The sequence below is a fragment of the Trichechus manatus genome, unplaced genomic scaffold (genome assembly GCF_000243295.1).
Source record: "Trichechus manatus latirostris isolate Lorelei unplaced genomic scaffold, TriManLat1.0 scaffold00034, whole genome shotgun sequence".
Classification (NCBI taxonomy): Eukaryota; Metazoa; Chordata; class Mammalia; order Sirenia; family Trichechidae; genus Trichechus; species Trichechus manatus.
In genome coordinates, this window is record NW_004443970.1 from 9604519 (window position 1) to 9627047 (window position 22529).

A 22529-nucleotide genomic window follows, 5' to 3' on the forward strand; every position below is an offset into this window, starting at 1 on the left:
GGTTGGAATCAACTTGATGGTGACTGTATGTTTTTTTTGGAGGTGAGTGCAAATGGTTCAAGTGCTAAGCTGCTAAAACAAAAGGCTGGAGATTCGAGTCCATGCAGCGGCACCTCAGAAGAAAGACCCGGTGATCTACTTACAAAAAAAATCAGCCATTAAAAACTCTATGGAACACAGTTCTACTCTGATACACATGAGGTTGCCATAAGTCAGAGTTGACTCATGGCAACTGGTAAACCGAGGTTTAGTACAGTGAGTCTGATGAAGCTTAGGGGAGCAATATGGAGCGAAGAGCACTGTCTTCCCATTGAACGTAAGAGTAGAACATGTGCTAAGCTGGGAGGGGCTACACACATTGCTACAAAAACCCTGCCGACCTGGAAATGCTTGTTGAGCCACAGACACTGCAGATACGAGGCCCGGCCATTAGACACCACTGCATCCAGTCCAGGACCCAGCAAACATACTCCCTCAATTTCCCTACGTCGTCAGCTATTAAACCTTGGAGACCATAGCAGAGGATTTGGGTTTGTTTCCAAACGTGCAGTGTGCAAGTTTAGTTCTGAACCTACAGTGGCGGTGTTTCCCGACAAGGGTAATGTAGATCTAGGGGGATTCATCACGGTGGTAAAAGGGTCCCATTGCCAGGGAAGCTTGAGAAGTACCTCATCAAACAAAACTAAACAGGTTTCTTTACTACAGGAGCTATTTTGAGAGGGCTAGAAATACAGCGTGAGGGCAGTGGTGATTCAGTGGTGGAATTTTCGCCTTCCGTGCAGGAGACCTGAGTTCCATTCCTGGCCAAGGTACCTCATGTGCAGCCACCACCCATCTGTCAGTGGAGGCTTGTATGTTGCTATCATGCTGAAAAGGTTTCAGCAGTGATTGCAGAGAAGACAGACTAGGAAGAAAGGGCTGGTGATCTGTTTCTGAAAATCAGCCAATGAAAACCCCATGGATCCCAACAGTCCGATCTGCAACCAATCATGAGGATGATGCAAGACCATGCAGCGTTTCATTCTGTTGTGCGTGAGGTCGCCATGGGTCAGGGGCCGGCTCGATGGCAACTCACAACAACAGAGATACAGCATTTACCGAACCGATGTGACTATGACATCCCTTCTTGACAGAGTAATTTTGATGATAGTTTCAAGAATGCTGCTGTATGGTATCCTTTCTGTGTGGCCTTTTTGATAAACCAGGTCTCATCTGATTTCTTTAAACCACTGAGATCTTCATCCTAACTTGTGGAGCTACTTATCTAAAGGAAGCTGTATTCCAAAATTGTGCCTTCAGTCTGATAATCTTGTGCCAGCCAGAAGCCTTCTGGAATCTTCCACAGTAAAATACACTATGCTGTTGTATCTCTCCTCCTCTGCCCTCCTGCCCTCTCCCCAGTCCTTTGTAGAACTGATGATGAAATGGATAGAAGGTAATGTGGTGGCTGGTCATTCTCACAGGAGATTTCATGGATACTTTTTTTTTAAACACCCATTTCCAGATTTTGTTGTTCATCAGACTTTGCCCTACCAGTCGGTGTCAGTGGACACGTTCAACTCCAAGAATGATGTGTATGTGGCCATCGCTCAGCCCAGCATGGAGAACTGCATGGTGCTGGAGTGGGACCACATCGAAATGAATTTCCGGAGCTATGACAATATTACAGGTATGTTGTGGTTTTGATCAGATTTATTGACCTAACTTCAGCATTGCCTAAAGCCCACGAGAGAGGAAACGTTCTCTGCCATACCTCAGGAGAGCTTGGCCGTTAGAGTTAGGGGATGCAGCACAGTCCACCCTCATCTCTCCAACTTTTTCTCGGTGGGGATCCTGTTTATTTTTGGTGACCCTTTTGAAAAGGGAGAGAGTGATGGGTTACTTCTGGTTGGAAGCACTTTACAGAAGTGGTGCGAGGTCACACTGAGAATCCCTGGCCTTGAGCATAGCAGCCTAAGACTGCCTTGGCTGTTCAGCAGCTAAATGCTGCCTTTGATTTTTGTTAAACTTATTGTTAACTAATTTGTTAACATGTGCGTGCATGGGTGTGTGTACATATATGTGTATGTGTGTCTATTTGTATATGTAGCATACATTTTGCAAAATACACACACACGCAGCAGTTAAACCGTTGCTGTTGAGTTAACTCCGACTTATAGCAACCCCATGTGTGTCAGAGTAGATCTGTGCTCCCACAGGGTTTTCAATGGCTGATTTTTTGGAAGCAGATTGCCAGGCCTTTCTTCTGAGGTACCTCTGGGTGTACTCAAACTTCTAACCTTTTGGTTAGCAGCTGAGCACTTAACCATTTACACCACCCAGAGACTCCAGGCATGTGCGTGCCCCTCCCACTGACACACACACCAACACACACACATATTTGTGGCTTGTGCTGCTGAATGCTAAGGCATCTCTATGCTGAACTTAAGCAGTAACCTTTTTAGACTTCTCGTTTGGAGCCCTGGTGGCACAGTGATTAAGAGCTTGGCTGCTAACCAAAAGGTCAGCAGTTGGAATCCACCAGCTGCTCCTTGGAAGCCCTATGGGGCAGTTCCACTCTGTCCTGTAGGGTCGCTTCGAGTCGGAATCTACTCGACGGCAACGAGTTTGGTTTTCTGGTTTTCGTTTGTATTTATTAACTCTCCTTTTCCTAGCTTTTCCCTGTCTTCAAGCCCATTGAGATGTCTCTGGACTCCGAATGCTGTCATTCCACATACTCTGTGTGCCTCTCATCCTGGTGTCACTCACAGATTGTGTAAACAAGCCTTTACTTCGTGCAAGCTCCCCATTGAAACACGGAGCAGCACAGGTGCACCACTGAGGCCTCTTTCCAACCGACCTCTAGAGAGTAGTTTAGGAATCCCATCACTGCCTAGGTATCAGCCTGTTTTCCTCTGTCTTGTCCACAGGCTGACATAACAAGCTTGGTCAGATGCATTTCTAAATGCCGAATATTTTCTGTGTACTAGATTTCCCTAACATACCCAGCTAGCAATCTTCTTAAAACCTAAGGTGAGATTAGTTTGACATAAATAGTTGTTTTTTTGTTGTTCTGCTTTGTTCGTTTGTCCACCTTCAAGTCAACATAAGCAAAGATCTAAAATAACATGCTTCTTTTGGAAATGATGTCCATGAAGCTAAAGTATTATTATCCAGAACCCTCTATATAGCACAGTCCTATAGAACGTTCTGTGATGATGCAAAGGTACTGCTGTGTGCTGGCCAGTATGGTAGCCACTGGTCACACTTGGCTGTTGAGCACTTCACAAGTGGATAGTTCAACTGCGGAACTGTATTATTAATTTTAGTAAATTTTAATAAACTTAAATAGCCATATGTGGCTAGTTACTGATGTATTGGACGGAACAAATATAGAACATTTCTATCATCACAAGATGTTCTAGTGACTGTGCAGCTGTATAACTTGTTCCTGGTGCCCCCTTGCCAGGTCCTAGTGATCACTGTTTTCTTTCATTAAGTACATACAAAATAAGAATAAACAGATTCATAAATTCAGGCATTTGCAATGATTTAGCTAAGGCTCCTTTTAATGCTGACAGGGGATCCCAATGCCTCCCTTTCTTCTTCCTTTTTTTTTTTGTGGTATGTATATATGTAACAAATCATTTGCCTTTTCAGCATTCTTCACGTGTACAGTTCAGTGACATTAAAACCCAAAACCCATTGCTGTCGAGTCGATTCTGACTCATAGTGACCCTATAGGACAGAGTAGAACTGCCCCGTAGAGTTTCCAAGGAGCGCTTGGTGGATTCAAACTGCCGACCTTTTGGTTAGCAGCCGTAGCTCTTAACCACTTGGCCACCAGGGCTCCTCAGTGACATTAGTTATGTTCATCATGTTGTTCAACCATTACCATTATCCATTTCCAAATTTTTCCATCACCCTTAATGGAAGCTCACTGTCCGCTAAGCAATGAGTCCCCTTTTTTTCCCTCCCTCCAACCTGGCCCCCGCAAAAACCAAACCAAACCCATTGCTGTCCACTTGATTCCGACTCATAGCGACCCTATAGGACAGAATAAAACTGCCCCATAGGGTTTCCAAGGAGCAGCTGGTGGATTCGAACTGCCGACCTTTTGGTTAGCAGCCGAGCTCTTAACCCCTGAGCCACCAAGGCCCCTGAACCTGCCCCAGGCAATGACTAATAAACTTTGGTCTCTATACACTGGCCTAGGAGTCCCTGGATGGTGCAAATGCTTAAGTGCTCGACTGTTAGCCAAAAGGTTGGTGGTTCAAACCCACCCAGAGGTGCCTAAGAAGACAGGCCTGGTGATCCGTTTCTGAAAGGTCACAGCTTTGAAAACCCTATGGAGCCCAGCGCTACTATGCACGCATGGGGTTGCCATGAGTTGGAATAGACTCAATGGCAACTAGCAACAACAATGCACTTGCCTATCCTACGTATTTCATATAAATGAGATCATATAATATGTGTCCTTTTGTTATTGACTTACTTTACTGAGCACAACGTTCTCAAGGTTTGTCCATGTTGTAGCATGTATAAGGACTTCATTTCTCTTTATTCCTGAGTAATATTCCCCTGTGTGTATGCACCAGATTTTGTTTATCCATTCATCTGTTGATGGACATTTAGGCTGTTTCCACCTGTTGGCTACTGGGAATAGTGCTTCAGTGAACATTGGTGTACAAGGTCTGTTTGTGTTTCTGCTTTCAGTTCTTTGGGGTATACACCTAGGGGTGGAGTTGTTAGGATCCCAGTGTCTTAGCGCTACTAAAAACAAACTGTCTACTTGCTTTTTTAAACAGTGGATAAAGTCAAAACAATCTTTTCAAAGACTTCTCATTTATCAAACTGAAATCTGATAGTACTACTAACTTTATAAACAGTGCCACAAAGGCCTGATTATCACTCCTGGAGAGGAGTTCGTTTAGCTGCTTCAGGTTTGGAGTTAGAGCAGCGTTTTACTGCAGCGAGCAGCACATCATGGTAGAATTTCCAGACTGAGAGGCTCCTAGGAATTGCTCAGGCACAAAGTGGCTTCGCAGCAGGTGCGGGGGACAGGAGGGAGGCACGGAGAGTATTGTTCCCATCCCCCCACGGAGAAGAGCTGCTAATGAGCCTAATCTCACTGCTTTGAGGTCTGCAAGACACGTCCCTCCGGATTCTCCAAAGATGCCATTTCAGATGAGCCGGCGTTGCTGTCGGGCCATCTGCTCTCCGAGTGCTGAGCTCACATTCCCAGGAGCAGCTGCTGGCTCGGAAATGCAGATTCAGAGCAGAGCCACGCAGGTGACCCTGGCGAGGGAAGCCGAGGCCCTAGGGCCTTAAACCCAGTGCACGCTAAAGAAAGGGGAGTGAGAGAGGGACTCTATATCCATGTATTCTTTAGCTTCCCTTTTTTTTCTGACTTGCAAGATAAAAACCAAACCAAACCCACTGCCATCAAGTCGATTCCGACTCATAACGACCCTATAGGACAAAGTAGAACTGCCCCATAGGGTTTCCAAGGAGCGGCCTGGTGGATTCGAACTGCTGACCTTTTGGTGAGCAGTGGTAGCTCTTAATCACTAACGCCACCAGGGTTTCCAGCTTGCAAGGTAGATGAGGGTAAATGAGGTGGCTTCTCTGCCTTCTCTCCTCCTTCCCCATGGTAGGGGTGGGAGCAGGGTGAAGCTTTCGCTCTCAAAGAAGCCCCTTGAGGTATTGCTATGGGCTGCCTGCCCATTGATAGAGGACAGAAGCCCTCTTTTCCAGAGAGAAGAAGTATATATGCTCTAAAGAACTCAGGTTATGGAGACCAGTGCACATGGTTGTCCTCCTAACTCTGCCCTGTACTAGGAGGTATCAGTAACCCCTGAGGCTCGGTTTAAAACCCACTGTAGTTGAGTCATTTCCAACTTGTGGCAACCCCAAGTGTTACAGAGTAGAACTGTGCTCCATTGGGTTTTCTTGGCTGTAATCTTTAAGGAAGCAGATCTCCAGGACTTTTTTCCATGGCGCCGATGGGTGGGTTCGAACTGCCAACCTTTTGGTTAGTAGTCAGATGCTTAACCATCTGCACCTGCCAGGGACCTTAAGGCTCAGTTTACTCATCTGTAAAATGGGGACTAGGTGTATCTCATGTGGATGTTGTGAGGATTTGATGAGTGCCAAGCACAGAGCAAACACTTCTTAATGTGGCTTCCTTCTCACAACTTTTACAAATGAAGACACCAAGGCTCAGGCAGGTTGAACCACTCCACTGTCAACTCAGAGGCAGGGCCCAGGATCTGTCATGTCACACTCCCCCTCATCCCCTGCCATCTCTCCCAGGTGTGCTTTAATAGGAAGAGACAGCATGCCCTCCACCTGCCCTTCCAACATACTGCAGCTGGTGGCCTCCCCAAATTTGTTAAGACATTCATTCACTCACAAAGATTTCTTGAGCACTTACTCTGAGCCAGGCACATTCTCGATGCTGGAGATACTAAAAAAAAATAAAAATAAACCAAACCAAATCCATGGCTGTTGAGTCAATTCTGACTCATGGCGACCCCACGTATTACAGAGTAGAACTGCTCCACGGGGATTTCTTGGTTATAATCTTTATGGAAGCAGATTGCCTGGCCTTTCTTCTATGGCACTGTTGGGTAGGTTCAAACTGCCAACCTTTAGGTTAGAAGTCTAGCACAAACCATTTGTGCCACCCAGGGACCTGCTGGAGATACAGCCATGAACAAAACATGAAAACCTCTGCCCTCAAAGAGCTTACGTTGTAGTGGGAGAGATAGACATAAAAAAGACAAATAATTGTAATATATATAACACTTTGGATAGCAGTGTGCTAAAGAGGAAAAATAAGGTGAGGAAGAAAGATTGGAAATGCTAGAGATGGAAGGATTGAAATTTTAGAGTGTCCAGTAATGGCCTCATCAAGAAGGTGTTATTTGAATACATACCGCGTGTGGGAAATGAGGGATCAACCCATGGGGATAGCTGGGGGAAGAGCATTCCAGGCTGAAGGAACAGCCAGTGCAAAGGTCAAGAGGCGGGAGGGCATCTGGTCTGTTTGAGGAGCATGAAGGGAGACTGATTGGCAAGAGCAAAACAAAACAAGAGAGGTTACAGGACATGAGGCCAGAGAAGTAAGAAGGGCTGATCATGTAGGGCCTTCAGGTCCTGGGAGGACATGGGCTTTTGCTGTAGCTGCTCTTCAGAGCCCTGGAGGATTCCATGCCAAGGTCCCTAGGGCTGCATAGGAGGAAGCTGGGGCCTGGCACAGAGTGCTGGGCAGGTCCAGCTACTGAGCTGAGAGGAAGGAGCCTGTGGGAGGGAGGGGGCAGAAGCTTAAGTAGAGCACCTAGCTAAGAGGCTATTGCAAAAGGCCCGGTGATCTGCTTGTGTAAGGGATTTGTTGTTGTTAGATGCCCTCTAGTTGCTTCCGACTCATAGTGAGCCCGTGTACAACAGAACAAAACACTGCTTAGTCCTGTGCTGTCCTCACAATCGTTAACTATATTTGAGCCCATTGTTGCAGCCACTGTGTCAATCCATCTCCTTGAGGGTCTTCCTCTTTTTCACTGACTCTGCCTTACCAAGCATTATGTCCTTCTTAAGAAACTGGTCCCTCCTGATAATATGTCCAACATACATGAGGTGAAGTCTTGCCATCCTTGCTTCTAAGGAGCGTTCTGGCTGTAATTCTTCCAAGACATATTTGTTCATTCTTCTGGCAATCCACAGTATATTCAGTATTCTTTGCCAGCACTGTAACTCAAAGACATCAATTCTTCTCTGGTCTTCCTTATTTATTGTCCAGCTTTTGCATGCATACGAGGTGCTTGAAAACACCATGGCTTGGGTCAGGTGCACCTTAGTCCTCAAAGTGACATCTTTGCTTTTTAACACTTTAAAGAGGTATTTTGCAGCAGATTTGCCTAATGCAATACGTTGTTTCTGTAAGAGATTACAGTCAAGAAAATCCTATGGAGTGCAGTTCTACTCCATAATACATGGTGGCACCATGAGTTGAATCAACTCTACGGCACAAGACAACACCAACAAGAGGCTATTGCATTGAGTTTCTATTTATTGTGATGGGAAGTTTGGCAGCGGAAGTTGGTGATAGTTGAACAACATGGTTGATGTAGTTGGTGTCACTGAATTATATGGGTAAAAATGTTGAATTGGCAAATGTTACGTTCTACGTATTTTTACAACAACAAACAGTCAATTGCAGTAATCCAGGCAAGCGATGATGGCTTGGATTGGGTGGAGGCATTGAGGTGGTGGGTGGGTTGGTGAGATCTGAGTTGGTATGGCCAGAAGCAGAGCCAGGGTCAGACCTAGCTTGTTTCCAGGGGCTCCTCTGCCCTTCAGTCTTGAAGTCTGACTCTTTTGAAAGGTGGGTAGCCCTTATATGAAGTTCACTTAATCCTCTTCTCACAGCCAAGCCCAAGAAATGAGATGCAATAGTGCAGTAGTTAAGCTAATAAGTTTCGACATGAGACTTGCTTAGAAAATCCTGGCACCAGCTCTTTCTGGCTGGTAACCTGGGTCAGGTTATTTCATTTCCATGAGATCTTTCATCTGTAAAATGGGAATTCCATGAATTTACATTTCATCTGTAAAATGGGATCATCATAGCATTGACTGCTTGGGGTGATTGTAAGGATTTAATAGGGGTGATAGGGGACATTTGTGGTTCAGGGGTAGGATTCTCGCCTTTCGTGCAGGAGACCCAGGTTAGATTCCTGGCCAGTGTACCTTCTGTGCAGCCACCACCTGTCTGTCAGTGGGGGCTTCCGTGTTGCTCTGACGCTGAATAGGTTTCAGTAGAGCTTCTGGACTAAGATTAGGAGGAAAAGCCTAGCAATCTACTTCTGAAAATCTTTCAGTGAAAACCCTATGGATCACAACAATCTGATCCACAACTGATTATGGTGTTGGTGTAGGACTGGTGATGTTGATCAAGTTATTTTATTTCCATGAGCCTCTTTCATCAGTAAAATGGGAATTCCATGAATTTTCCAATCTGATGTAGGACTGGGCAGAGTTTCGTTCTGTTGTGCATGGGCTTGCCCCCATGAGTTGGGGCCAACTCGACAGCAGTTAACAACAACAACAACATGTGTGTAACACTTAGCACAGTGTCTGGCACATAGTAAATCCTCAGTAAATGTTAACTTTATCAGTTGGGTTATCACATGTTTATCAGTAGGTTATCACAGACCCTAATTCTTTGGCTTCAATCAAAATCCCTTTCTAATTTTCATAACGGAATGCAGGGACCAGCAGGTAACGGCCTGAGGGAGGCGGAGTCGGGATGGTTACACAAGCAGATGGATTGCTCAGTGGAGGAAGGAGTGTGGCCGTCTCTCGATAGCTGGGAATTTAGCCTAATGTGAAGAAAGGCACTAGGGCACACCTGTGCTGAGCAGATGACAAATGGATAAGCAAAGGAGAACGGCTCCTGGAACCTCTTGCCTTGAACGAGAATGAGGTTAATGTGGGCCGTTCTCCCACTACTGGGTCACATAAACCTCATTCGTCATCTTGGTTGGCCACGGGGTGATCCCAGAGTTAGCAAGGGCTGGGCAGGATTTTTCTCAATACATGTCCACTAAGACTGGGGCACCTGCTTCCTCCTTGGTAGCCCTGTTGGCTGAGGTACATGAGGGGCAGCTCCAGCTATCCATTGTCTTCAGGGAGAGTGGGAAACCCATGGTGATGCTCACCCCAAGGGTTTTCTCCTCGTTCTTTCTCCTATTCCTCTCTACAACTCCTCTCTGATCTCTTGTTTTTGGCTACTGGCAACCCCATAGGCTAAACGTGTTTACCTGGACAGGGGCATTATGGCACATCTCCAAGAAAAGAATTCTTGCTCTGTGCGAGAAAGACCTGGTGATCTGCTTCTGTAAAAGAAAATTACAGCCAGGAAAACCCTATAGGGCAGTTCTGCATGTTACATGCGGTCACTATGAGTCAAAAATCAACTGGATAGCACCTAACAACAGTCACAACAGGGTGGAAATTGATGCAGCTTTTTTTTTTTTTTTTAATTGTGCTGTAAGTGAAAGTTTACAGTTCAAGTCAGTTTCTCATACAAAAATTTATACACACATTGCTATGTGACTTTAGATGCTCTCCCCATAATGTGAAGCACACTCCTCCTTTCCTCCCCATATTTACATGTCCATTCAACGAGCTCCTGACCCTCTCTGCCTTCTCATCTCGCCTCCAGACAGAAGCTGCCCATTTAGTCTCATGTATCTGCTTGACCTAAGAAGCACTCTCTTTAGGAGTATCATTTTATGTCCCATCATCCAGTCTAATCTTTGTCTGAAGAGTTGACTTTGGGAATGGTTTCAGTTCCGGGCTAACGGAGAGTCCAGGGGCCATGTCTTCTGGAGTCCCTCCAGTCTCAGTCAGACCATTAAGTCTGGTCTTTGTACTAGAATCTGATTTCTGCACCCCACGTTTCTCCTGGTCCATCAAGGACTGCCTGTTGTGTTCCCTGTCAGGGTGGTCATTGGTGATAGCTGGGCACTATCTAGTCCTTCTGGTCTCAGGCTGATGGAGTCTCTGGTTTATGTGACCCTTTCCGTCTCTTGGGCTAATATTTTCCTTGTGACTTTAGTGTTCTTCATTCTCTTTTGTTCCAGGTGAGTTGGGACAAATTGATGTATCTTAGATAGCTGCTTGCTAGTTTTTGAGACCCCAGATGCCACTCACCAAAGTGGGATGCAGAACATTTTCTTAATAAACTTTGTTATGCCAATTGACCTAGATGTCCCCTGAAACCATGGTCCCCAGACCACTGCCCCTGCTACTCTGTCCCTCAGAGTGTTTGGTCGTATTCAGGAAACTTCTTAGCTTTTGGTTTAGTCCAGTTGTACTGACTTTCCCTGTATTGTGTGCTGTCCTTCCCTTCACCTAAGATAATTGTTGTCCACTATTTAGTTAGTGAATACTCCTCTCCCTTCCTCCCCACCCTCATAACCATCAAAGAATCTTTTCTTCTTTGTTTAAACCATTTCTTGAGTTCTTATAATAGTGATCTTATATAATATTTGTCCTTTTGTGACTGACTAATTTTACTCAGTGTAATGCCTTCTAGATTCATCCATGCTATGAGAAGTTTCGCGGGTTCGTCATCGTTCTTTATCATTGCGTAGTATTCCATTGTGTGAATATACCATAATTGTGTATCCATTTATCCATTGATGGGCATCTAGGTTGTTTCTGTCTTTTTGCTATTGTGAATGTGCTGCAATGAACGTGGGTGTGCATGTATCTATTCGTGTGATGGCTCTTATTTCTCTAGGATATTTTCCAAGGAGTGGGATTGCTAGATCATACGGTACTTCTATTTCTAGCTTTTTAAGGAGGCACCAAATTGATTTCCAAAATGGTTGTACCATTTTACATTCCCACCAGCAGTGTATAAGTGTTCCAGTCTCTCCACAACCTCTCCAACACTTATTATTTTGTGATTTTTGGATTAATGCTAGCCTTCTTGGGGTGAGATGGTATCTCATTGTAGTTTTGATTTGCATTTCTCTCATGGCATTTCCTCATGTATCTGTTAGCTGCATGAATGTCTTCTTTGGCTAAGTGCCTGTTTATATCCTTTGCCCATTTTTTAATCGGGTTATTTGTCTTTTTGTTGTTGAGGTTTTGCAGTATCTTGTAGATTTTAGAGATTAGAACCTGATCGGATTTGTCGTAGCCAAAAATTTTTTCCCAGTCCATAGGTTGTCTTTTTACTCTTTTGGTGAAGTCTTACGATGAACATAAGTATTTGATTTTTAGGTGCTCCCAGTTATCTAGTTTCTCTTCTGGTGTTTTGTGCATTGTTAGTAATGTTTCATGTTCTGTTCATGCCATGTATTAGGGCTCCTAGCGTTGTCCCTATTTTTTATTCCGTGATCTTTATTGTTTTAGATTTTATATTTAGGTCTTTGATCCATTTTGAGTTGGTTTTTGTGCATGGTATGGTATGAGGTATGGGTCTTGTTTCATTTTTTTTGCAGATGAAAATCCAGTTATGCCAGCACCATTCGTTAAAGACTGTCTTTTCCCCAGTTAATGGACTTTGAGACTTTGTCAAATATCAGCTGCTCATAGGTGGATGAATTAATGTCTGGATTCTCAATTCTGTTGCATTGGTCTGTGTACCAGGCTGTTTAGACTGCCATGGCAGTATAATAGTTTCTAAAATCAGGTAGTGTGAGGCCTCCCACTTTGTTCTTCTTCAGTGATGCTTTACTTATCCAGAATCTCTTCCCTTTCCATATGACGTTGGTGATTTGTTTCTCCATCTCATCAAAAAATGTCATTGGAGTTTGGATCAGGGTTGTATAGTATCTGTAGATCGCTTTGGGTAGAATTGACATTTTCAGAATGTTGAGTCTTCCTATCCATGAACAAGGTATGTTTTTCCACTTATGCAGGTCTCTTTTGATTTCTTGCAGTAGTGTCTTTTAGTTTTCTTTGTATAGGACTTTTATGTCTCTAGTTAGAATTGTTCCTAAGTATTTTATCTTCTTGGGAGCTGTTGTAAATGGTATTGATTTGGTGATTTCCTCTTCAAAGTTCTGTTCGTTGGTGTAGAGGAATCCAACTGATTTTTGTGTATTTATCTTGTATCCTGATACTTTGCTGAAATCTTCTATTAGTTCCAGTAGTTTTCTTGTGGATTCTTCGGGACTTTTTGTATATAAGATCATGTCATCTGCAAGTAGAGATACTTTTACTTCTTCCTTACAAATTTGGATGCCCTTTATTTCTTTTTCTTGCCTTACTGCTCTGGCTAGGACCTCCAGCACAATGTTGAATAAGAGTGGTTATAAAGAGCATCCTTGTCTGGTTCCTGTTTTCAAGGGGAATGCTTTCAGACTCTCCCCATTTAGGATGATGTTGGCTGTTGGCTTTGTATAAATGCCCTTTCTTATGTTGAAGAATTTCCCTTCTATTTGTATTTTGCGGAGAATTTTTATCATGAATGGGTGTTGGACTTTGTCAAATGCCTTTTTTGCACCAGTTGATAAGATCATGTCATTCTCGTCTTTTGTTTTTTTTTATGTGATGGATTACAATTGATTGTTTTTCTAATGGTGAATGATCCCTGCATACCTGGTATCAGTCCCACTTGGTCATGGTGAATTATTTTTTTGATATATTGTTGAATTCTATTGGCTAGAATTTTGTTGAGAAGTTTTGCATCTGTGTTCATGAGGGATATTGATCTGTAATTTTCCTTTTTGGTCGTGTCTTTACCTGAGTTTGGTATCAGGGTTATGCTGGCTTCATAGAATGAGTTTGGGAGTATTCCATCTTTTTGTATGTTCTGAAATAACTTTTAGTAGTAGTGGTGTTAACTTTTCTCTGAAAGTTTGGTAGAATTCTCCAGTGAAACCATCAGGGCCAGGGCTTTTTTTTGTTGGAAGTTTTTAAATTACCTTTTTAATCTCTTCTTTTGTTATGGGTTTATTTAGTTGTTCTACCTCTGTTTGTGTTAGCTTAGGTAGGTAGTGAGTTTCTAGAAATTTGTCCATTTCCTCTAGGTTTTCAAATTTGTTAGAGTACAATTTTTCATAGTATTCTGTTCTGATTCTTTTAATTTCAGTTGGGTCTGTTGTGATATCACCCATCTCATTTCTTATTTGGGTTATTTGCTTCCTCTCCTGTTTTTCTTTTGTCCGTTTGAACAATGGTTTATCAATTTTGTTGATCTTTTCAAAGAACCAGATTTTGGTCTTGTTAACTCTTTCAATTGTTTTCCATTTTCTATGTCATTTAAGTCTGCTCTTATTTTTATTATTTGCTTTCTTCTGGGACAGAGGGCTTCTTTTGCTAGTCTCTTTCTATTTGTTTGAGTTGTAGGGTTAATGTTTTGATTTTGGCCCTTTCTTTTTTTTGGATGTGTGCATTTATTGCTATAAATTGACTTCTGAGCACTGCTTTTGCTATGTCCCAAAGGTTCTGGTAGAATGTGTTTTCATTCTGATTTGATTCTGTGAATTTCTTTATTCCATCCTTAATTTCTTCTATAACCCAGCAGTTTTTGAGCAGGTGTTATTCAGTTTCTATGTGTTTGATTTTTTTTTCCTTGGTTTTTCTGCTACTGATTTCTACTTTTATGGCTTTATGGTCAGAAAAAATGCTTTGTAATATTTTGAGGCGTTGGATTCTGTTAAGGCTTGCTTTATGGCCTAATATGTGGTCTATTCTGGAGAATGTTCCATGTGCATTGGAAAAGAAAGAGTACTTGGCTGCTGTTGGGTGGAGTGTTCTGTATATGTCTATGAGGTCAAGTTGGTTGATTATGGCATTTAAATCTTCCATATCTTTATTGAGCTTCTTTCTGGATGTTCTGTCTTTCATTGAAAGTGGTATGTTGAAGTCTCCTACTATTACTGTGGAGCTATCTCTCTTTTCAATGCTGTTAGAGTTTGTTTTATGTATGTTGGAGCCCTGTAGTTGGGTGCATAAATATTTATTATAGTTATGTTCTCCTGGTGTATTGACCCTTTAATTGCTATATAGTGTCCTTCCTTATCCTTTGTGGTGGATTTTGCTTTAAAGTCTATTTTTTCATAAATTAATATTGCCACTCCTGCTCTTTTTTGATTGCTGTTTGCTTGATATATTTTTTCCCATCCTTTGAGTTTTAGTTTGTCTGTGTCTTTAAGTCTAAGGTATGTCTCTTGTAGGCAGCATATAGACAGATCTTTTTTTTTTTTAATCCATTCTGCCACTCTGTCTCTTTATTAGTGCATTTGGTCCATTTACATTCAGCGTAATTATTGATATGTATGCGTTTAGTGCTGTCATTTTGATGTCTTTTTTGAGTATTGTTCAGTTTCTTTGTTCCACTTAATTTTCTGTGCTGAGTCCTTTTTCTTCATTTATTGTCTTTTCATCTTTTTCACTGTTGTTGATTTTGTATTTGCTAAGTCTTTATATTTTTCTTGGTTTTTATTTTGATGTGTAGGATTGTTCATTTCTTTTGTGGTTACCTTAATATTTACCCCTACTTTTCTAAGTTTAAGCCAATCTTTTTTTTCTTTATATAACCTTGACTTCCTCTCTATATGAAAGATGGATGACTAAATTTTTTAGTCCCTGTTTTTTGTTTTGATGTTGTCATCTTTTACATATTGATGTCTCTGTTTCCCTATTTTTGGTTTGATTTATTTTTGTGATTTCCCTATCTGGGTTGATATCTGTTTGCTCTCTCCTGTGTTCTAGTCTTGGGTTGTTATCTGATGTTATTGATTTTCTAACAGGAGGACTCTCTTTAGTATTTCTTTTAATTATGGTTTGATTTTTACAAATTCCCTAAATTTCTGTTTATGTGGAAATACCCTGATGTTGCCATGATATTTGAGAGACAGTTTTTTTTTTGCTTTCTTTTTTTTTTATTGCTGTAGTTTAAATGAAGTTTACATTTCAAGTTAGTCTCCCATACAAAATTTTATACATACATTGTTATGTGACCCTAATTACTCACCCCATTCTGCGACAGCACACTTCTCCTTTCCACCCCTGATTCTCTGTGTCCACTCAACCAGCTCCTAATCCTCTCTGCCTTCCCATCTCACCTCTCAACAGAAGCTGCCCCTTTTGTCTCTTGTATCTACTTGAGCTAAGAGGCACACTCCTCACAAGTATCACTTTATGTCCCACAGTCCAGTCCAATCCCTGTCTGAAGAGTTGGCCTTGAACATTGATTTATTTCTGGGCTGATAGAGAATCCGGGGGCCATGCTTTCCGGGGTACCTCCGGTCTCAGTCAGACTGTTAAGTCTGGTCTTTTTACTAGATTGAGAGACAGTTTTGCTGGATATATAATTCTTGGCTGGCAATTTTTTTCCTTTAGGGCTTTATATATGTCATCCTATTGTCTTCTTGCCTGCATGGTTTCTGCTGAGTATTCCAAGCTTCGTCTTATTGACTCTTCTTTGTGGATGACTTTTCATTTATCCCTACCTGCTCTTAAAATTCTCTCTTTATCTTTGGTTTTGGCAAGTTTGATTATAATATGTCTTGGTGACTTTCTTTTGGGATCTACCTCATGAGGGGTTCAGTGAGCATCTTGGATAGGTATATTCTCATATTTCATGGTATCAGGGAAGTTCTCTGCCAACAAATCTTCAACAATTTTCTTTTTATTTTCTGTTATCCCCCCTGCTCTGGTACTCCAGTCACTCATAGGTTATTCCTTTTGATAGAGCCCCACATAATTCCTCATTTTTTAAAATTATTTTATCTGATTTTTCTCAGATAAGTTGATGTCAAGTACTTTGTCTTTGGTCTCACTAATTCTGACTTCCATTGAGTCAGTTTGTTCCTATGACTTTCTATCTAGTTGTCAAATTCTGAAATTTTATTATTAATCTTCTGGATTTATGTTTGCTGTCTCTTTATGGATTCTTTCAGGCTGTTAAATTTGTCATTGTGCTCTTCTATAATCTTCTTAAGTTCCTCTGTTGCTTTGTCTGTGTGTTCCTTGGCTTGTTCTGCATTTTGCATGATCTCCTTCCTGGTATCTTGAAGAGTTCTGTGTAGTAATCTTTTCTGTTCTACCTCTGGTAATTCCAAGAAGTTCTCTTCCTCTGGAAAATTACTTGATTCTTTGTTTTGGGAGCTTGCTGAAACCATCATGGTCTGCCTCTTTATGTGATTTGATACTGACTATTGTCTCCAAGCCATCAATAAGTTATTATATTTATTCATTTTATGTTTCTTACTGTGTCCTAGCTTCTTATTTTGTTCTGGTATGTGCAAATAGGCTGCTCACATGAGCTAGTTTAATTATTGGCACCTTTGAAGCTCTAATGTCCTGTCACCAGGTGGTTAGATCTGTCACTAGGTACATGAGCCCAGGAGCCCATTTAATTTTCTTGTATGGATTCAGCTCAGGTATCCAGATCGTCGGTCACCAGGTGTGTGGTGCAGGCTCTTACCTAGTCCTAAACAGGGAGGGGTGATTTGAGTAGACACATGTATCTGGCTGCAGTAAGGGTCACGTGCTGAGCAAGGCAGGAGGCTGACGGCTGCCCCTGAGTGTCTAGGAGGAAAGCGTGTCTATGTCCCCTAGAGTGCTTAGGTGGGTGGGTTTTGCAGCCAGACTATGAGCACCCAATGCTGTTGGCTATAGGGACTGGGAGGTACCACTTATTCTTGGACCCCTGTCACAGGTGGCTAGGTGGCTTGGGTGGAGCCACTAGTCCTCAGACCCCTGATGTAGGTAGGTGAGGTCCCTGCTTAATGGGCAGAGTGGTATCAAATGTTATGAACCTGCTAGTCCACCATATAGCTGATACAGTGAAGTTAGGCTTCAGGTATATACCTTGTTGTACTGTGCTAATGAGGCCTATGCTGTTGAAATGGGTTCACACAGGTCTGTGCAGGGGTAAAAGATATTCAGAGTCCGTGGACCCCTTATGCCTGTGCCTAGGCAAAGGAGCTGTGCCTGCCCTGAGTTCCCGGCTTAGGGGAGCTGGCAGATTATTTTTTCACCTGTTTGTTAATTTGTTCCCTCTCCAAGGCTGGGAGAATGGCTTACTGTGTGTGTGGGGTCCTACTTCCGGCCTAGGGGAGGAGGCAGTCATTGAAGCCATCCGGGACCTCATGCAGAGCAGGGAGGGAGCAGGTAAATGGGAAAGAGATTCTTCCCAAATGGGGTGTTTTTTGATCCACATGGTAGGTTAAACACATATACTTATCTTTTGCCAGTTGAGTGCTGCTTTTCGCTGGCTCTGGAGGCCTGAACAGACTCTCTGCTGCTTGGTCTCTCCCTGTCTGGAAAACATGTCCCAAACACCACTGCCTGCCTCGCTGCGCATGCCAGCCAATCCAGCCCACAGGGCACTGGCTCTCGCCAGGTCAAGTCTGGGAACTCCTCCCTGCTTCTGAACCGTCTCTCCCTCTGCCTGCCACTCAGTCCAATTCCTCAACTTTGCCTTTGATGTTCAGGGCTCCTAAGATTGTCACATATAATCGATTCACTTGGTTTTTCGGGTCTTTGTTGGGAGAGGGACCACTGGACGTGTCTGACTATTCTGCCTTCTTGGCCTCACCTCCTGATGCAGCTTTTGAAGAGCAATTGAGTAATTTAACCCCAAAGGCTTACAAATGTACGAAACACTTACCTTGGCAATTCCTGCATTTAAGAACACCACCCAATGATTTTCTAAAAGATTCCTCTACAAGTAAACATGTTCCCTTACAATAATGAAAAACTAAGAGTAACCATAATGTCCAACAATAGGGTATTAGTTAAAGAATATATGGTACATCCATGCAATAAATACTGTGTAGTATTAAAAAATCAAGTTGTAGAAGATTCAGTGGCATGGGAAGATGTTCACAGCATAGTGCTAAAGTGAAAAAGTAGATTTTACAAAGCATAGGTATAGTATAAGCCCCAATTTATTTTTTTTAATGTACATTTGAATATGTACATAGATTTAAAAAATGTATCAAGATATTAACAGTGTTCTTTCAGCAATGGCAGTGCAAGTGATTTTTATTTTCTTCTTTGTGCTTTTTGGTACTTTGGCAGTGGAGTGGAGACTAGAGCCAGTAGTTGGTGTTTGAATCCCAGGCTACACCACATGCTAGCTTTGTGACTTTGTACAAGTATCGTAACCTCTGTGTGCCTCAATTTCACTCTACGTAAAATGGAGAAGATGATGATAATAATAGTACCTGCTTCATAGGGTTGTTGTAAGGACCCAGTGAGTAAATACATGTAAAGTGCTTATAACAGTGTCTGATCATAGTAAACACTTTGTAAGTGTTACCTACTTATTTATATTAACAATAAGAAAGGATGTGATTGCAGTTATCCAGGCAAGTGATGATGGTTTGGACTATTATTATTTTCAAAATTTGCTATAGTGAACATTTAAAGCTTTTATACTTAGAAACAATAAAATTCAATAATTTGTTTTAAACAAAGGAAAGGGACCAGGCTCTTGTAAGAAGGGCTGTTGTTGTTGTTGGGTGCCATCGAGTCACTTCCGACTCATAGCGACCCTGTGTACAACCGAAAAAACACTGCCTGGTCCTGCGCCCTGCTCACAAACGTTGCTATGTTTGAGCCCATTGTTGCAGCCACTGTGTCAATCCATTTTGTTAAGGGCCTTCCTCTTTTTCACTGACCCTCTAGAAGCATGATGTCCTTCTCCAGAGACTGGTCCCTCCTGATAACATGTCCAAAGTATGTGAGACCAGGTCTCACCATCCTTGCTTCTAAGGAGCATTCTGGCTGTACTTCTTCCAAGACAGATTTGTTCCTTCTTTTGGCAGTCCATGGTATATTCAATATTCTTCGCCAGCATCATAATTTAAAGGCATCAATTCTTCGATCTTCCTTTTCTTTGTCCAACTTTCACATGCATATGAGGTGATTGAAAATACCATGCCTTGGGTCAGGTGCGCCTTAGTCCTCAAAATGACTTCTTTGCTTTTTAACATTTTAAAAAGGTCTTTTGCTGAAGATTTGCCCAATGCAATGCCTCGTTTGATTTCTTGACTGCTGCCTCCATGGACATTGATTGTGGAGCCAAGTAAAATGAAATCTTGACAACTTCAATATTTTCTCTGTTTATCATGATGTTGTTAGGTACTGTCAAGTAGATTTTTGACTCATAGCAACCCCTGTGACACAGTAGAACTGCCCGATAGGGTTTCCTAGGCTGTAATCTTTATGGGAGAAGATACCCAGGCCTTTTCTCCTGTGGAGTCACTGGGTAGGTTCAAACTGCCAGTCTTTTGGTTAGCAGCCGAGTACTTACCGGCTTGTGCCACCAGGGCTTCCTGTAAGAAGGGCAGAGCATTGAAACAGAAAAATAAATACCACCCTGAAAATCACCCACAATCTGCCCCCAAAGTTAATGCTAAGGACAGAAACTGGGTCATTATCCTTTAATTTACAGATCATATTTGGTCCAAATTGTCTAGATGATTACAGGAAAGAAATAACTTAATCAAATGATCTAGAATGAGGGTCAATAATATTTTAGATATGGGTGGTTCTGTTGCTTCCTGGTTGGTCTTCTGGAATGGGAAAGACTGGGGAGGGCATGGGGGTCTAGGTGCAGCATGGGAGAGGATGACAGGAGGTGACCCAGGGAGGAGAGTCACCACTGAACATGTTCCCCCTTTGCCCACAGAGTTCTAGCTTTGTGATGCTTGGGCTAGATCATTAGATCATTGATCATCTACAAGTATTGATGCAGTGTCTGCTATAGGCAAGCACTAAAGGGGCAAGGTCATGGGGTTATCAAGTTAATCGCCTCAGTTAGCCAATGATGATTGGAAAAAACCCAGACCAGTTGCGTCGAGTCAGTTCCCGATAGAATTTCCAAGACTGTAATCTTTACAGAAGGAGATTGCCACATCTTTCTCCTGAGGAGTGGCTGATGGGTTCGAACTGCTAACCTTTCAATTAGCAGCTGAGCACTCAACCACTGCATCACTAGGGCTCCTTTCCAATGATTAGAGCTACTAATTATTGACCACTTCCTATGGGCCAGCACTCTGCACTAAACACATACTATAATGATTTCATCTAGTCTTTACAGTAACCTCATGAGATTGGCTGTGATAGCATCATCCATCTCATTTTATAGATGAGGAACTGGAGCACAGAGAGTGGAGTTAACTGACGCAGGGTCAGAAAGCTTATAAGGCCCCCGGTTGGGTTTTGAACCTGGGCCAGTCTAGAGTTTAACACTACTCTATTCAGCCTCGTTCTGTTATACATAACAGAACAAAACATTGCCTGGTCCTGTGCCATCTTCATGCACATTGATATGTTTGAGCCCATTGTTATACCACGTCCATCTCATTGAGGGTTTCCCTTGTTTTTGCAACCCTCTACTTTACCAAACATGATGTCCTTCTTCAGCGATCAGTCCTTCCTGATCATGCATCCACAGTAAACGAGTCGAAGTCTTGGACAATATTCTGTGATCCATAGGATTTTTACTGGCTAATTTTCAGAAGTAAACCTCCAGGCCTTTCTTCCTAGTCTGTCTTAGTCTGGAAGCTCTGTTGAAATGTGCACGCCCACCATGTGTGACCCTGCTGGTATTTGAAGTACTGGTGGTATAGCTTCCAGCCTCACAGCAACACGCAAACCACCACAGTGGGACAAAATGACAGACAGGTGGTGGAATCCAGTATGACCTTAACTAATAACACCTGCAAAGACCCTATTGCCAGATAAGGACACAATCCAAGTTTCCAGCTGGATGTAAATCTGGGGGGTGGGTGGGACACTCACTATTTAACCCAGTACAGTGACCATGTCTTATTAGTGTGGCGGCACTAATCCCCTCCCTTTCTTTTGGAGAACAGGTCAGTCCATTGTGGGCTGCAAGGCCATCCTCATTGATGACCAGGTCTTTGTGGTGGTGGCCCAGCTCTTCGGTGGCTCTCACATTTACAAGTACGACGAGAGCTGGACGAAGTTTGTCAAATTCCAAGACATAGAAGTTTCTCGCATTTCCAAGCCCAATGACATCGAGCTGTTTCAGATTGATGACGAGAAGTTCTTTGTCATCGCAGACAGCTCCAAAGCTGGCCTGTCGACCGTTTACAAATGGAACAGCAAAGGGTTCTACTCGTACCAATCTCTGCACGAGTGGTTCAGGGACACAGATGCGGAGTTTGTTGATATCGATGGAAAATCGCACCTGATCTTATCCAGCCGCTCCCAGGTTCCCATCATCCTCCAGTGGAATAAAAGCTCTAAGAAGTTTGTTCCCCACGGCGATATCCCTAATATGGAGGACGTGCTGGCCGTGAAGAGCTTCAGGATGCAGAACAGCCTCTACCTATCCCTCACACGCTTCATTGGGGACTCCAGGGTCATGAAGTGGAATAATAAGCAGTTTGTAGAGATCCAGGCTCTGCCATCCCGGGGGGCCATGACCCTGCAGCCCTTTTCCTTTAAAGATAATCACTACCTGGCCCTGGGGAGTGACTACACGTTCTCCCAGATATACCAGTGGGATAAAGAGAAGCAACTCTTCGTAAAGTTTAAGGAGATCTATGTGCAGGCGCCGCGTTCGTTCACAGCTGTCTCCACCGACAGGAGAGATTTCTTTTTCGCCTCCAGTTTCAAAGGGAAAACAAAGATTTTTGAACATATCATTGTTGACTTAAGTTTGTGAAGGTGGGATTGGTGAATTTAAAAGACGAGTAGCATTAATTAGCTCTTGAGAGAGAGAGGACCAAGGGGTGGGGGTGTGGGGGCGGGGGCGGAAAGCCACGTTCAGAGCTCAAAGCTTGAAAATGCACTGGGGAAATAGGGGAAGTAGACGTTTTCAAACTTATAGAACTCACATTTTAATCAGGGATTGCATTTATTGGCTAACTGCATGACATGTCCATTCTACCATTTTAAATGACATCTTAAAGCCTGTAATTATTGAGAAAAAGAGTACAGCATTAACTCTTACCATCTAGGAAGGTAATGTGCTTTTTTTCCCCCTCTCTCTCTTTTTAATGAGGAAGGAGAAAAGTGGATAAGATGGGACAGCTCTT

At 42.8% G+C, this 22529-nt stretch overlaps 1 protein-coding gene across 1 annotated transcript in view; it reads left to right on the top strand.

Annotated features, from left to right (window-relative positions):
- The window catches only part of LGI2 (leucine rich repeat LGI family member 2), a 45690-nt gene extending 23469 nt beyond the window's left edge, over positions 1-22221 (top strand). The window contains exons 7-8 of the mRNA XM_004375134.1: positions 1505-1669; positions 21339-22221. Of these exons, the coding sequence (XP_004375191.1) occupies positions 1505-1669; positions 21339-22156 (983 nt within the window). The 3' untranslated portion in view covers positions 22157-22221. The remainder of the gene's footprint in view (positions 1-1504; positions 1670-21338) is intronic.
- Positions 22222-22529: the final 308 nt, after the last annotated feature.